The sequence below is a fragment of the Mus caroli genome, chromosome 4, assembly GCF_900094665.2.
Source record: "Mus caroli chromosome 4, CAROLI_EIJ_v1.1, whole genome shotgun sequence".
In the NCBI taxonomy this organism is placed as follows: Eukaryota; Metazoa; Chordata; class Mammalia; order Rodentia; family Muridae; genus Mus; species Mus caroli.
This window is the reverse complement of record NC_034573.1, coordinates 109,929,765-109,944,991: the sequence shown is the minus strand read 5'-3', so window position 1 is coordinate 109,944,991 and position 15,227 is coordinate 109,929,765. Positions and strand designations below refer to the sequence as shown.

At 44.5% G+C, this 15,227-nt stretch overlaps 1 protein-coding gene across 6 annotated transcripts in view; it reads left to right on the top strand.

The window, feature by feature from the left end:
- The window catches only part of Ccdc30 (coiled-coil domain containing 30), an 87,590-nt gene that overhangs the window by 23,185 nt on the left and 49,178 nt on the right, over window positions 1-15,227 (top strand). Inside the window, exons 1-5 of one of the 6 annotated variants that reach the window (XM_021159852.2) lie at window positions 3,174-3,373; window positions 5,831-5,917; window positions 7,842-7,967; window positions 9,508-9,642; window positions 13,570-13,733. The exons of 2 other annotated variants lie outside the window; for them this stretch is intronic. In XM_021159852.2, the coding sequence (XP_021015511.1) occupies window positions 5,876-5,917; window positions 7,842-7,967; window positions 9,508-9,642; window positions 13,570-13,733 (467 nt within the window). In that variant the 5' untranslated portion in view covers window positions 3,174-3,373; window positions 5,831-5,875. Of the gene's footprint in view, window positions 1-3,161; window positions 3,374-3,759; window positions 3,818-5,817; window positions 5,918-7,841; window positions 7,968-9,507; window positions 9,643-13,569; window positions 13,734-15,227 lie in introns of those variants that run through there. 3 more of the 6 variants (XM_021159858.2, XM_021159853.1, XM_021159856.2) reach the window with 3 other exon arrangements.

The window sequence follows — 15,227 nt, the reverse complement described above, 5'->3', positions numbered from 1 at the left end:
AGTGCTGGGATTAAAGGCGTGCGCNACCACGCCCGGCTAATAATTCTTATTAAGACCACAGAAAAGGAATGTCACATTGATGAGACTAGAGCTGTGCTTTGCCACCCGTGCTGTCTTGTTGCATGTCGACCTAGAGTCATTTTGGAAGATTGTTGTTGTTTTTTTAACAAAACCTCAGTCCTTAGATTTTACTAGTGAACACTCAGGAGCCAGATGCAGGGGTGAAAGCCTGCTAGCTCAGAGAGGCAAGAAAGCACCCAGCTGACCTTCCTTTTCAGGTGACATCCCACCTTGAATGCCCCTCCTTCAAAAAACCTCCTTCAAATTTAATGCCCCTCCCTTCTACTTCCTGTGTGTCTATCAGTCCTGACTCCCTCTTATGCTCTGTGTTTTTTTTTTTTTCTTAATATTCCTATGTTCATTTCCTGTCAACTGGTTGCTTGCTCTGCCTCTTGACCTATGGCTGAACCACACCACAACTAAAAACAGGTTTTTCCAGTAATTAGCACAATCTCAGGGTTCACAATGTGATCAAATATCTTGCAATAGAAGATGGATCCTCAATGGGGCAAGTGCCCTCACCTGTGGGCAAGCCTGTGCTACATTCGCCTGATTGATGATTGAAGTAGAATGGCCAGTTTACTGGTGATAAGTTATTCTCTGCTGGGGAAATGAGTCAATTCGAGTCAATTCAAGCCAGATTAAAGCATAGAAAGGCAGGTTCTTTGGGAAGCAAGCTCCAGGCAAGTTTACTGGTCCTAGGGAATGAACCAGGGAAGTCGCCATGGGGAGGGAGAGACGTGGGAGGGGGAGGAGAACCAAAATGTCTGGATTATATCGAGAGGACCTTCTGGGAGAGGAGAAGTCCAGCCCCTAGGCTGGAAAGTTCTGGGTAGAGGGCAGAAAATGACAGCCATATCTGGTAATAGGTAGGAACTGAGGGGTGCTGGGAGAACCTGGAGGCCAGGTCTCCTTTTGGTGTGTTAAATACGTACCTCAATTACTTGACCCGGTTCTGGAACCTAGCACTGTGGGCAATGCCAATCCTGGGCTGGTGATCCTGGGTGCTATGAGCAAGCAGGCAGAGGGCCAGTAAGCAGCAGTCCTCCATGGCTTCTGCATCAGCTCCTGCCTCCAGGTTCCTGCCTTGAGTTCTTACTGTGACTTCCCTCCGTGGTACTGGAAGTATAGGCAAAATAACCTGTTCCTCCCTAAGTTACTTTTTGGATGTTTTTTTGTTTGGTTTGGTTTTGGTTTTGGTTTTTGGCTTTTGATTTTGGTTCTTCACGACAAGGCTTCTCTGTGTAGCCTTGGACAAGTACTCTCAGCCACTAAGCTAGTCCCCATTTTCTTATAAGATATTTATTTATTTAATGTACTTATTTAATGCGTGTATGTTTGTGTGAGTGTATGCACACATTTGCCTGCCAGATGTATGTGACTACGCAAACGTAGAGACCGGAAGGAGGCCACATGTCTTCTCTGTCTCTCTGATTCCTTTGAGGCAGGGTCTCTCCCTGAGCTTAGAGCCACTGTTTTCTTGGCTGGGCTAGGAGGCCCGAGCCTCTGTGATGCCTCTGTCTCTGACCCCTCAGAGCTGAGATTACAGGGATGTGTGGAACTTCTCGCTCATTATAAGGGCACTGGGATCCGAACTCTGGTCCTCAGTACAGTGCAGTCAACTCTCTGACTCATTGTTCTCTTACCAGGGCTTTATGAAGAGTACAAGAACTTTGTGATGGAATCCAATATGGCCTCTATTGGCGATTTGCATGAATCATGGAGTTTTCTTGTCTTGTCCGATTATGTAGCTGTTTGTTTGCTTGTTTGTTTGTGACAGAGTCTCTCTGTGTAGCCTAAACTGGCCCCGGATTTTCTAGCCTTCTGCCTGGATATCCAGAAAGCTGGAATTATAGCTATGCACTACCATTACTCCTAACAGAAATCCTAAAAAGGCAGGAATTGTTCACCCGGCTCAGGAAATCAGGCTACAAATTCATAACGGTAAAAGTCATGGATGGTGTCATGGCCCAGCCTCCTAACAACAGAGCCCCAAATCTTGAAAACCCTGTTGCTGTGGTCCTTAGTGCTACACAGAGGCAAAGCTCCTGCTTCCCCTCTACACCAATCCCAGCAACCTTCACTTCTGGGTGCCCTGTAGCAGCCTCTCCCTGAAGAATTCCCTTGAAAATAAAAACATTCTTTGGTTCTTTTTTTTTTTTAAAGATTTATTTATTTAATGTATGTGAGTACACTGTAGCTGTCTTCACACACACCAGAAGAGGGCATCAGATTCCATTACAGATGGTTGTGAGCCACCATGTGGTTGCTGGGATTTGAACTCAGGACCTCTGGAAGAACAGTCAGTGCTCTTAACCACTGAGCCATCTCTCTAGCCCCATTCTTTGGTTCTAAAAGGAAAAATTATATAGAAAACGTCTTTTATCAGACATCTAGACGTGGTAACGTCTTAGTGACATCTGGCAAATCAATAAATTGGCTACTCTCTCTCTCTCTCTCTCTCTCTCTCTCTCTCTCTGTGTGTTCTCGGAGAAAATGCTTTAAAATAAGATTGCGGGGTGGGGGGGGAGGCAGGGGGCGGAAGAGCGAGATGGCTCAGTAGGTAAAAACACTTGCTACCAAGCTAAAGACCTGGTTTGATCCTCAGGACCCACTGGGTGGAAGGAGAGAACCGATTTCCACAAGTTTCTCTGATCTCCACAGGTAGTGGCATGCACAAACTATACCCCCAGACACAGAATAGAAACATGGAACATTTTCTTTTGGAAAAGGAGAAATGTGAGCTATTTGTCAGGGATAACAGTAGCCATGGCAAGAGCAGCTCTCATGATCCTTGGGGCAGACTTCCTCAAAGCAGACACCAGTATTCCCACCGCATAGAGAGCTTTAGGGGATTTGAGCAAAGCAGGAGTTAGCCAGGAGTCTGATACAGACTTATCTGGCCCTAGAGTTCACTTTCCACCACAGCCAACTCTGGTGGAGACTTACAGATAATTCCCTATAAATATAGGGAATTTATAGAGAGACCTGTCGAGGTCATAGCATGCCCAGTGATGTGTACAGAAACGGCTCCCCATTGGTGAGTGGGCTGTTTCATCCTCTATGATGCCCTCAGCCATCTGTGACTGGGAGAGGTGACATCAGAGAGACTGACTGTCAATCTGTGCCCAGGAAGCACAGTTAAGTTCAGAGGGTTTCGGGAGCTCTGCCTTCCAGACAGAACTCTGACAGTGTCACGTTCTGAGCTGTTTAACTGTTTCTCAAAGTCCTTGGCAGCTGGCCCTTGTGAAGGAGGCAACCTGCAACAAGCCCCACTGGCTTTCCTCTTCAATCCATCGCTGCTGACTGACAGGTGAGGTGAGCTCCTGTTAGCCACCAGGGAGCTCTATAGCCCCGACTGCCCCACATCATGCACATCCATTTCTAGCTTTAAACTTGAAGTGTGTAAATTGCCCAGATGCATAACTGCACCCACTGTGCCGTAAGTTATGGTAAATTTTAACACATGCTTATAGAATTTATTCAAATGCCTTCAGATATATTATCTTTCAAATATAAAATAAGCTGTGTTGAATCAGGTTGCGGTAAAGTATACATTTCAAAATTTTTTTGCAGTTTTCAAATATACTAGTTGAAGAAGCTATCTTAAACATTTTTTTAAACCTATCTTTAAAATAGCCATTTGTGATGGCACACATCTTTAATCCTGGCATTTGGGAATCAGAGGCAAGCAGATCTCTGTGAGTTAAAAGCCAGCTTGGTCTGCGTGGTGAGATCAGACAGCCAAAGATACATGGTGAGACTCTCAAATGAAAGTTAAAGTATATGACTTTTTTTTTGTTTGTAGTTGTTTAAATTTTTGTTTCATTTTGTTTGTTTGTTTGCTTGTTTTTAAGACAGGAATTTTCTGTATAGCCCTGACTAAACTCACTTTGTAGTCCAGGCTGGCCTCCAACTCAGAGATCCACCTGCCTCTGCCTCCTGAGTTGTGGAGGTGTGCCACCATGCCCAGCCATATATATATATATTTTTTAATTATATAATTTTCTTCTTCTGCCTCCCATGTACAACCCTTCCACCGCTAGGCTTTCTTTCATATTCATGGCCTCTTTTTAAATTGTTGTTTCATAAATATATACACACATGGATATATAGATGGGTAGATAGATAGATAGATAGATAGATAACTGCATCCTGCTCAGCCTGGATAATGTTACTGGCATTTGTGTATCTTCAGGGCTGCCCACTTGGTATTTGATAACCAGTGGTGGCTCTCCCCTGGGAAGACTGTCTCTTGCTCCCAGCATTCCTGGTTGCCTTTGGGTCTTTCTCTAGGGTTGAGGCCCCTTCCCCCCATCCACATTAGCATGTCCATTGGCAGTGTCTTGTGCGGAATGGTGCTCTCATAGTAAGAAAATGAAGAAAAATGTAGGGTGTCCTTAGCTTTAAGAGTTGAGGTGTCTGTCTCTCCTGCTTTATAGTAAAGCATCAGGTGCGTGCACGCCTGGCTGAGGAACTGCTTCATTGAGTGTTGGATGCGTCAGAGTGTCTGTCTGGATGTGCAAAAGTGTTCACTAGGACAGATGTTGATAGTGGCAAGGAGATGATGCTTTAAGGGAAAACTATATCCTTGCTGGATATATATCCTATCCCTGGACCATGCTATAAGTTGACACAACTCTCAGGGCTCTGTCCAGCTGCTGCCAGGAGGAATTCTAACTCACCTTTGAGTCTTTGTGTCTGCTTTCTAAGCAGCATCCCGCCTCCTTTCTACCTCATCAGTTTGAGATTGCTATTCCTGTGTTCTGGACCTTGAACATGAGGACTATAAATAGTAACTCGGTTAAAGCAACAGGATGCTGGAGCTCTTTTCTTTTTTTTTTTTTTGGTTTTTCGAGACAGGGTTTCTCTGTGTAGCCCTGGCTGTCCTGGCACTCACTTTGTAGACCAGGCTGGCCTCGAACTCAGAAATCCGCCTGCCTCTGCCTCCCGAGTGCTGGGATTAAAGGCGTGCGCCACCACGCCCGGCTCTGGAGCTCTTTTCTAATGCTTGTCCCCTTTGGCTCACTGCCAGATAGCAAACACCCAAACCCATAAGAAGTCAGCCCATAATTATAATGAGCTATAAGAGAGAACAGTTGGTCTAACCTGAGAAAGAAGGTAAAACTTGTTGGAAGATATTTCTTGGGGTTTGCCTCAGAAAAAGATAACTAAGAAATGTAGCTTGGGGCCTGGAGAGACGGCTCAGCAGTGCTCACTCCTCCTGTAGAAGACCCAGGCTGGATTCCCGGTACTCACATAGCAGTTCACAACCATCTGTAATTCAGGTTCCAGGCGATCTTCTGCCCTCTTCTGGCCACCAGGGCACTGCAACCATGTGGTGCATGTACATATATAAAGGCAAACACTCATACACATAAAGAGAGAATACATATATCTTTTAAAAGAAAAGAAATGTAGTCTATTTGGGGGTGTGGCAAGATGGATCAGTGCATAAAGGTGCTTGCTTGCCATACAAGCTTGGAGACCTGAGTTCAATCTCTGGAACCACATAAAAGGAGAGGGAGAAAAAAGACTCCACAAAAGTTGTCCTCTGTCCTCCACATGGGAGCCATTACAAGTGTGGCCACATATACTGTGCATACACACACACACACACACACACACAGAGAGAGAGAGAGAGAGAGAGAGAGAGAGAGATCATTTTTTAAATTAAGTTAAACAAGCATAGCTTATTTTACAGATATTTTAGTAGCACTTATATGGTTTTTTAACTGGTGACTTATGTGGATTGAGATTTCCATCTTAGAGCCTGAGTTAACCATTAAACCAGGAGGACTGAAGAGACAGCAGAATGAAAGACCAAGAGACAATTAAAGTACAAGATTTTAATGAGGTAAGAAATGAAAATAAAAGATGAGACTTTGCTCTGAGACAGGTTTCAGCCAGGCAAGCTACCCTCCTGCTCCTGCCTCCCACATCCAGCTCGAACAGATAATTCTTCAGCCACATTCCCTGATACGTGTGAGGCAAACCACATAAGAATGCTCAGAATACTGAAGACAGGCAGAGGGAGAAAGTGCACCTCTGGGAATGGCCCTTCTCCAGCTCGCTGTAATGAGTTTACAGAAAGCCACCCTGGAGAAGTGGGCAAGGCTTGTGGAAACCATGAGGATGACTAAGCTTATGGCTTCATTTAGACAGGTTTAGAACAATATAACGTATTGTCTCTGAGCATTCTATTTATGTCCAGGGACCACTGTCCCTGATTTTCATCTGGGGAAACTGAGGCTAAGAATAATGACATGACCAGCTCTTACACCACTGATGATAAAACAGGCAGTGTGGCTCTGCCCGACCAGGTGTGCTCACTCTTGGTAGCCATTTCTCTCCACAGAGCATTGCATGACGATTACTCTATGTTCACTAAGGCACATAATAGTTTTAGGTGGACTCTCTAGCAGGTTTTATTACACAACTAAAAGATGTACATGGATGTGGCTGTACAGAATGGATATTTAAGGTAAGCACTTGTCTTCGTTAGGGTTTCACTGCTGTGCACAGACACCATGACCAAGGTGACTCTGATAAGGACAACATTTAATTGGGGCTGGCTTACAGGTTCAAAGGTTCAGTCCATTATCAAGGCAGAAGCAAGGCAGGCATGGTGCAGGAGGAGCTGAGAGTTCTCCATCTTCATCTGGGGGTTACTAGCAGAATACTGACTTCCAGGCAGCTAGGATGAAGGTCTTAAAGCCCACTCCCACAGTGACACACATATTCCAACAGGTCCATGCCTCCTAGTAGTGCCACCCCCTGGGCCACGCATATTCAAGCCACCCACAACACTTGTTAGGGAGATGTGGGAGTAAAAGTCAGCAATAACTGTCTCCTTGGGAAATAACATCTGAGAGTCACTCATCTCCTGCTGAGGGGAAACTGTGATAACAGTTACACTCCTACCCCATAGTGGTCCTTCAGAAACAGCATGAGCTCATTCATGTAAAGTCTTCACCATAGTGTCTGGTGCAGGACACCATGTAAATGTCCCTCGGTAAATGGCGGCCAATACCCTAACTACCATCAGCATTTCATTTGGGAAGATTCCATCAATACCTTGCATCTGGGGCCTGGGGAAATGGCTAGAGCAACGGTTTTCAACCTTCCTAACGCCACAACCCTTTAATACAGTTCCTCGGGTTGTAGTGATCATAAACATAAAATTATTTTTGTTGCTACTTCATATCTGTAATTTTGCTACTGTTATGAATGGTCATGTAAACCTCTGATAGGCAGGATGGTCTTAGGCGACCCCTGTGAAAGAGTCATTCAAGACCCGAAGGGGTCGACTCACAGGTTGAGGATCACTGTATTAGAGGGTAAGTTGACAAGCCTGACAACCCGAGTTTGACTCCCGGAACCCACATGGTGGAGGCAAAAACTAACTCTTACAAACTGTCCTCTGACTGTACACCACACACACACACACACACACACACACACACACAGAGTGATGTGTGTGTTCTCCCTCCCACTAAACAAATAATACAATTTAAATATATTTAGTACGCTATTAACATGTCTTCACAACCACATATTATGCCTACCACGGTGGCTATGCCGCAGGCTCACTACACGTTGGCAGTTACATCTACCAACCTGGAGGGAAAAATGTGCCCTGGGAACTGGTTTTCCTAAGCTTCCATATCCCACATGACTCTATCATTAAGTTAAGCTGGAAGTTACTATTAAATTTTACAGGTAATAGTGCCTATTATACAATAGTTAACAAAGTGAATCATGGGAAATGACTTTTACAGATATTGAAAATGGGCCAAGAAAATATTAAAGTGTTGGAGAGTGACTTGTCAGAAGAGAGGGAGAAGAGACAGCACCTGATGTCAGCTTTCACTGCTATTCAGAAGTCCTTGCAAGTGAATAGTGAGGTATCACACTCCTGGGTGCTGGTTCTTTCTGGTTTTCCAGTTCAGGGGTTTGACATGATCATTTGTTTCTATTTTGAGACACATTGTGGCCTTGGGGAGACAGCTCAGTGGGTAAGACCGCTTGCTATGCAAGTGTAAGGACCTGAGATTGGATGTCCGGCATCACATAAAAAGTTAGGTGTGTCTCAGCGGGCTATTAACTTCAGCACCGAGGGACTGAGACAAGATCAAAAGAGCTCACTGGCCAGGCAGCCCAGCAGAAACCACAGCTTCCCATTCATCAGCGAGAGACCCCATCTCAAAAGAACAGACAGAGCCACAGAGGAAAACATCCAGTGTCCTGCTCCACACATCCCTGCTCCACACATCCATACTACACTCTCATGCATGGGCCACATCACACAATAAAAATATAACTTAGCTTGAGGCACTCTAATTCAATACCATTGGCAGGGTGGCTTAAACAATGGAAATTGACGTCCTTACAGTCCTGGAGGCTGGAAAGGCTAGGGTCCCACCCTTCTGTCCTTAATTAGGTTGGAATTAGGTACCCCCCTACCCCTTGCTGCCTTTTTACTGTGCCACCCCCACCTTCCATTTAACTCCAAGGCTTTCAGAGGACATCAAATAGCCCCTCTCGTAGAGTAAATGTCCTGTGACCTCTTGGCTCTTGGGTACTGCCACCTGTCATTCCCTCATCGTCTGTCCATCAAACACTGCTTATCTATGTGATCTGTGTGAAAGCGTGAGGGAAATATATAGCTAAATATGAACTGGGTAGACACAGATACTCAGGATTAGAGGAAATGCTGGTCCATGAGTCACTGAACACACATACATTGTCGGACACCACCAGGATCTATGGGCAGGTGTTGAGGCCAGACAACAGTCCCTGAAGCTAGTTCTGTCCTTTCACCTTTATCCCGATGCCAGGGATCAGATTTAGGTCAACAGGTTTGCATGGCAAGCTTGAACACCCGCTGAGCCATCTTGCCAGCCTTATATTTTCCAGGCAAATAAATATTTAATGCAGGAGCTGATGAAGATCTTATGTTTATACAAGCTTTGCTTGAAGTAGGAATGACTGTAGACACCCAGTCTTTCCAGCCGAAAAGGGAAACTCTAAGAAGGAAGCATTTGGTTAACGTCTAAAATTGAACAATTTGTTAGGACTATTTCAAGAACCCTTTTTAAACATTTTATTCCTTTACAGGAAAATAGACTTGATTTATCCTACAAAATAGCTTCGTTTCTTCCTTTAAAAAAAAATTGAGGGCTGGAGAGATGGCTCAGCGGTTAAGAGCACCAACTGCTCTTCCGAAGGTCCTGAGTTCAAATCCCAGCAACCACATGGTGACTTACAACCATCCATAATGAGATCTGACACCCTCTTCTGAAGTGTCTGAAGGCAGCTATAGTGTACTTACATATAAAAAAAATAAATAAATCTTTTAAAATTTATTTTTTTTACATTTTTTTATTTAAAACAATTTTTTAATTAAAAAAATTTGATCACAAAAATTTCTTATCTCTTAAACAGGAATTCCAAAAATCAAAGTCAGAACTCCTGTGCCTTTATAAGGAAATTCAGAGTCTTCCAAAGGCTGAGGGCAGAGAGCAATTTTTAGTAGCTTATAACCTGCTACTGAGAGAGAATTCTGAATTAGAAGCCAAGGTGAGATTGAATTATTGATTATTTGAGTGTTCAATATTTAACATGCCTTGTATGTAGATAGAGTAAAGGGAAACTTTTAAGTAGCAGATTTAGAAACCAGAGGTTTTTTACTAGCATACAATGAAGTGACGTATAACGCGGTTACTAGTCAGGGCAGGCATTCCCCCTTCAACCAGCACTTGGCCTTCGGGGTCCTCCTGTTAGAGTCTAACCTTAAGTCAGCGTCCTACCAACTGAACTTCCAGAGGATGGGTTACAGCATGAAATGCAGGGAGGGAAAGGTCCAAAAGACAGGGAGATGCGTGGGGCACGGTCTACAAGTAGCTGTGGTCTGTGTGACCTTGTTAGTAAGGTAGGTCATCAGCAGCTGAACAGGCAGTCCTCCTCCTTAGCTAAAGCGAGGAGTGGGGGGGGGGGGGGGGGGGGGGGGGGGGGGGGGAGGAGGAGGAGGACCAAGGGGGAATGGAGGGGCTAATGGTGGAGGGGATGATGAGAAGAGGAGAATAACAACTCAAAACCATTTCTAAACCAAGATAAGGAATATAGTCATAAGATAATATAATAAGATAAGATAATATAGTCATATAATAAGATAAGATAGTCACATTATGTGACTATAAGGTCACATAATGTGTTTTAAGTCCCTAAATCTGTCTGCTTCAGTGATCTGTCTGTGAGGTTTTTGAAGAAGTGTTTCTTAGTTTGGCAGCTTTAACAGGAGCCTTACTGAAATGACATCTTTCCTTGCTGACACATTGTATTGGAAGTCTTCAGCTATGGTGTCACAGCTGCTGTGTTAATCTTGGCTTGGTGGAGCTGCTCTCTGTCATAGCTCTCCTCTGTAAAGTTAATCGAGTTTCCCTTCACAAGGATAACCATCTCCTGGATGGCTTCTCTGGGATGCTCCGTTCTTGTCCATCAGTATTGTTCATGAAAAGGTTTTGTTTTGAGCCTTTACATCTTGACCCACCCTCAGGCTTCTCTTCAGAACACAGGGTGCTCGAGACTCAGAGGCACCACCTGCTCAGCAGAAGGGGAGCTCTCTATATGGATTTGCCAAAGCTGCTGATTTTTTTTTTTAAGATTTATTTATTATATGTAAGTACACTGTAGCTGTCTTCAGACACTCCAGAAGAGGGCGCCAGATCTCGTTGCAGATGGTTGTGAGCCACCATGTGGTTGCTGGGATTTGAACTCTGGACCTTCGGAAGAGCAGTCGGGTGCTCTTACCCACTGAGCCATCTCGCCAGCCCCAGCTGCTGATTTTGAAGACATTTTGTTTTGTTCTTGTTCTGTGACGTACCTGTCACAGAAATTTGTAGCAGAAACAGGTGTGATCGTGCAGGCCATCAATTTATACCAGGAGCTCAGGGGCCCTGGGTGATTGATTGAACTGCTGCCAAATTATGTGGAGCTTCTCAGCCTGTGGTCTTTCTGTCCGTGATTAGACTGAACTATTATCACGAAGACCAAACGCAAGCTGGCCCTTTCCCACGCCTGGAAGGTCCTGGAAGGGCCAATGGGCATTCATGATAAAGTGCAGATCTTCGGTGTCGGAGCCGGACCCCAGTTCAGATCCCAGGCTTACGTTGAGCAGCTCACAACTGCCTGTATTCCAGCTCCAGGGGATATAACTTCCTTTTCTGGACACAGTGCACACACACGCACGCACATACACACACACACACACAGAGAGTTTTAAAAAGATAAAATTTAGCTAGGCATGGTGGTATACTCCTTTAATCCCAGCACTTAGAAGGCAGAGATAATTGGATCTCTATGAGATGAGGTCTACAAACTGAGTTCCAAAACAGCTAGGATTGATACACAGAGAAACCCTGTTGATTGATTGATTGATTGACTGATTGATCGATTTTTTTTTTAAAGATTTATTTATTTATTACATGTAAGTACACTGTAGCTGTCTTCAGACACACCAGAAGAGGGAGTCAGATCTTGTTACGGATGGTTGTGAGCCACCATGTGGTTGCTGGGATTTGAACTAAGGACCTTTGGAAGAGCAGTCGGGTGCTCTTACCTGCTGAGCCATCTCACCAGCCCCGATTTTTTTTTTTTAAAAGAGGAAAGCTTCCACCTGCTTAAGAGACATTCCAACTCTGTTGGTTGTAGTGGATTCAGAAGACCTGAAAAAATGCTTGGTGTTTGTTACTTTGAATTTGCTAGAGCATTCAGTCCAGTCTCTACTGTCTGCTCTTCTTTAAAAACTGGCATTTATTATCATGGTGTGATGCTTGCATTTGCAGAATAACTGTAAAAATCAGAAACTAAGCAGCAGCTTGGAATCTTTTTCCTGCTTTCAAAAATAATGCAAATCTACTTTTAAAATGCCTTTGAAGATTTTCCACCACTACCTGCACCCCTGTTTCTTCAGCTCCTCATTTCGTTGCCTCCTCCCTCTACAGAGCAACTCAAGTCAGTTGTCTTTTACCACACGGTCCCTACCATTCAGATATGCCACTCACAGCCTCCCGTCTTCCAAGGCCAGTTCAAGACCCGTCTTCAATGGAAAATGACAGAGATAATGTGGAGTGTAGTTTATAATGCTCGCCGTAGTTTCTCTTGAGAGGAAAAGTCTTTGGAGACCAAAGGAATCTCCTAAAGTCGATTGAAACCAAGTTTTGGATGAATCCCATGGGCCCTGGGATCAAGCACAGTTACTGTAGGAACTCTCCATTCAGACAGTTTGTTTTAATTCAGTCCTGTGATGGGAATTATCTTCTATTTGTAGAACTGTTTCCCAACCAACCTCTCTACTCCTCAAAGGAGATATGCTTTAGTTCCATAATACATAAAAACAAGTAACCTTTAAGGATGGCAAATCTACAAAATCTTCTGAAAGCAAACAAACAAAAGTGACTATATTGCCAGATCCCATAATGCAGTATGCCTCCAGACACCTGCATGCAACAGATTCTCCTGGCATGCTTATACGGAGTCTCACTTCTACTCAGACACTGAGCCTGACATTTGGGGCTGTTATAGTTGACAAGTGTTTTCGTAAGGGTTTTATTGCTATGAAGAGACACCATGACCGTATCAACACTTATAAAGGAAAACATCTCATTGAGGCTGGCCTAGAGTTTCAGAGGTTTAGCCCATTATCATCATGGAGGGAAGCATGTGGCAGGCAGGCAGGCAGGCAGGCAGGCAGGCAGGCAGGCAGGCATGGTGCTGAAGAAGGAGCTGAGAGTTTTACATCTTGATCCATAGAGAGCAGGAAGTCAGTGAGCTACTAGGCCTGGCTTGAGCATCTGAGACCTCAAAACCCACCCCCCAGTGACACACTTCCTCCAACAAGGCCACGCCTCCTAATAGTGCCACTCCCTATGGGCCTATGGGGACTGTTTTTATTCAAACCACCACACCAAGGTACCTTTACAAGTTCAACTGTTTTCAAATAAACAGGGTCAGACTGGAAGAAACTTCCCTTCTGTAATGTGCTTGTAGTATTCTAGTATTTTCTCAAGGCAATAAAATATTATGAATCAATGAAGCTCAGTCAAAACTTGGGACAGATGTGTGTGGGAATCATAGAGATCACTGGGGTTTTGTCTCTTTGTTCCTGTTTAAAGGTACAACTGAATTATAAATAGCAATCTGAGATGCCAACATCAAAAGACCAGACTACCCGTTTGGTTGGTTAGCTGGCTGGCTGGCTAGTTGGTTGGTTGGTTGATTGGTTGGTTGAACCATGAAGTTACACACCCTTATGTCTACTGTAAACATGGGTTAAGTTATATGACACCTGGAAAGTATTTAACTAAATCTCAATAAGACTTCCTATAGGGCGGCAGTTTAGATAGCTCCAGGCAGTAATTAAGCACGTGTGGAGTCAATGTATCTTTTTCACAGTTGTACATAAAAGTCTGCGAAATAGAGCATTTGCTTTTTCACTTCACTTCACAGGTCTCAAAGCTTGCACAAGAGCTGGAACTGTTAAAACATTGCTCTGTAGGGGACAGAACTGCTAATTTGATGACGAGTGAAAACGTCTGTGAAGACCTGGTGTCTAAAGGGCCACTTTTGGAAGTGGAGGCTGTGAGCCCCAGTGAGGACAGACAGGCTCTCTGGTAATTTGAGAAGATCTGACTGAGCACAGTAACTAGAGGGTTTTATTGGCTGATTATCCCAAGAGTCTGACATTCATTTTCAAGAGATGTAATTGGGGGGGAAAAATAGTTTTAAGCATTTCCTAGAGTTTGTCCTTTTTTTTTTTAAACAGTTGTATGTTGATTACATGGGAAGAGGACAGACAACGATGGGGCAGTGACTGTGGTACCGCCTGCACTTAGGGCAGGGGGATGACAGGGTGCACCTTCTCCTGACACGGCATTGAAGCTACATGTGAAACTTCCCCTCTTGCCTTTGAAAGCTACCATGTGCTTTGAGTCGAAGTGTAGGAAGCACGTAAAAGTAAAGCTGGATTATAATAACCCATCATTGTCCTCGGGGAGAGACACTCAGCCATCTCTCTTCTGGGTGCGCACATCTGCAGTTTTACATAATCAAGGCGGTGCTGTAAGGAGTTTCTGCTCGGCTGACCTTATTTAACATTTTATCTGAGCATTGAGTTTTCAGACCATTTTCTCTTCTCACTTGTTTAATCTTGTTCCCTAACTCTGTTTACACATTTTTTACCACAATTATCCATTACGGGAGTCTTGGGGACTTTGGGCAAATGATCTGTTCTAATCTGGCACAAAACATTAACAGCAGCAAATTACTTTCTGTGGGCAAAAGCCAAAGGTCACTGAGAAGGAAACAGTAGACGCCCATGCTCCGTAGATAAAGGACACGTAAGACCCCCGAAACTGGGGAGACCTCAGCTCCAGTCCCAGGATGAGCCGGCCGGCACCCCAATGACTCAAGAGAAAACCACACCTGATGCAAACTGCAAGAAGCTTTATTGTCAACTAGCTGAGGATGAACTCATTTTGCCAGGCAGGGCAGGGGAGTTAGACCCTGAGCGGTTACAGTAGGGGCCCTTTAAAGGAAAAGTGAGGAATTGGGAGGAGAGTTGGGAGGAGTTGGGAGGAGTTTGGCTACAGCTCTTCTCTGGCGGGTGTCCTTGGTAAAATTACAAGGCATGAGGAGTGGAGAGTGAGTTGTAGCTCTTCTCTGTGGAATCTATCTCCGTGTCCTTGGCACAGGGAGCCAAGCAAGCTCCTGGCTAGGTCTCCCCACAATCATTGCATCTCTGGCTGTAAGGCACAGAAACAAAAAGACTTTTTGCTGGCTATAGAGAACAAAGAGCTTCTTTCCGGCGGCTGTATTTTTAGAGGTCAGGGAAAACAAGCTTGGGGGAATGTTTTAGGGGCTTTACCTCCCAGGGAGAAACGCTCTACGTTGGGATCTCACAGACGCCCTTATCCATGAACTGTGGAGACTGAGCCTTGGTGTCACCAAATTTATTTCTGCATCAGTGTTCTAAGATAGATACTGGGGCCCCTGATTTTTGTGTTCTCTTAAAAATTTAACTTCAGCCTGGTGTGCTGGCACACGCCTTTAATCCCAGCACTTGGGAGGCAGAGGCAGGTGGATTTCTGAGTTCGAGGCCAGCCTGG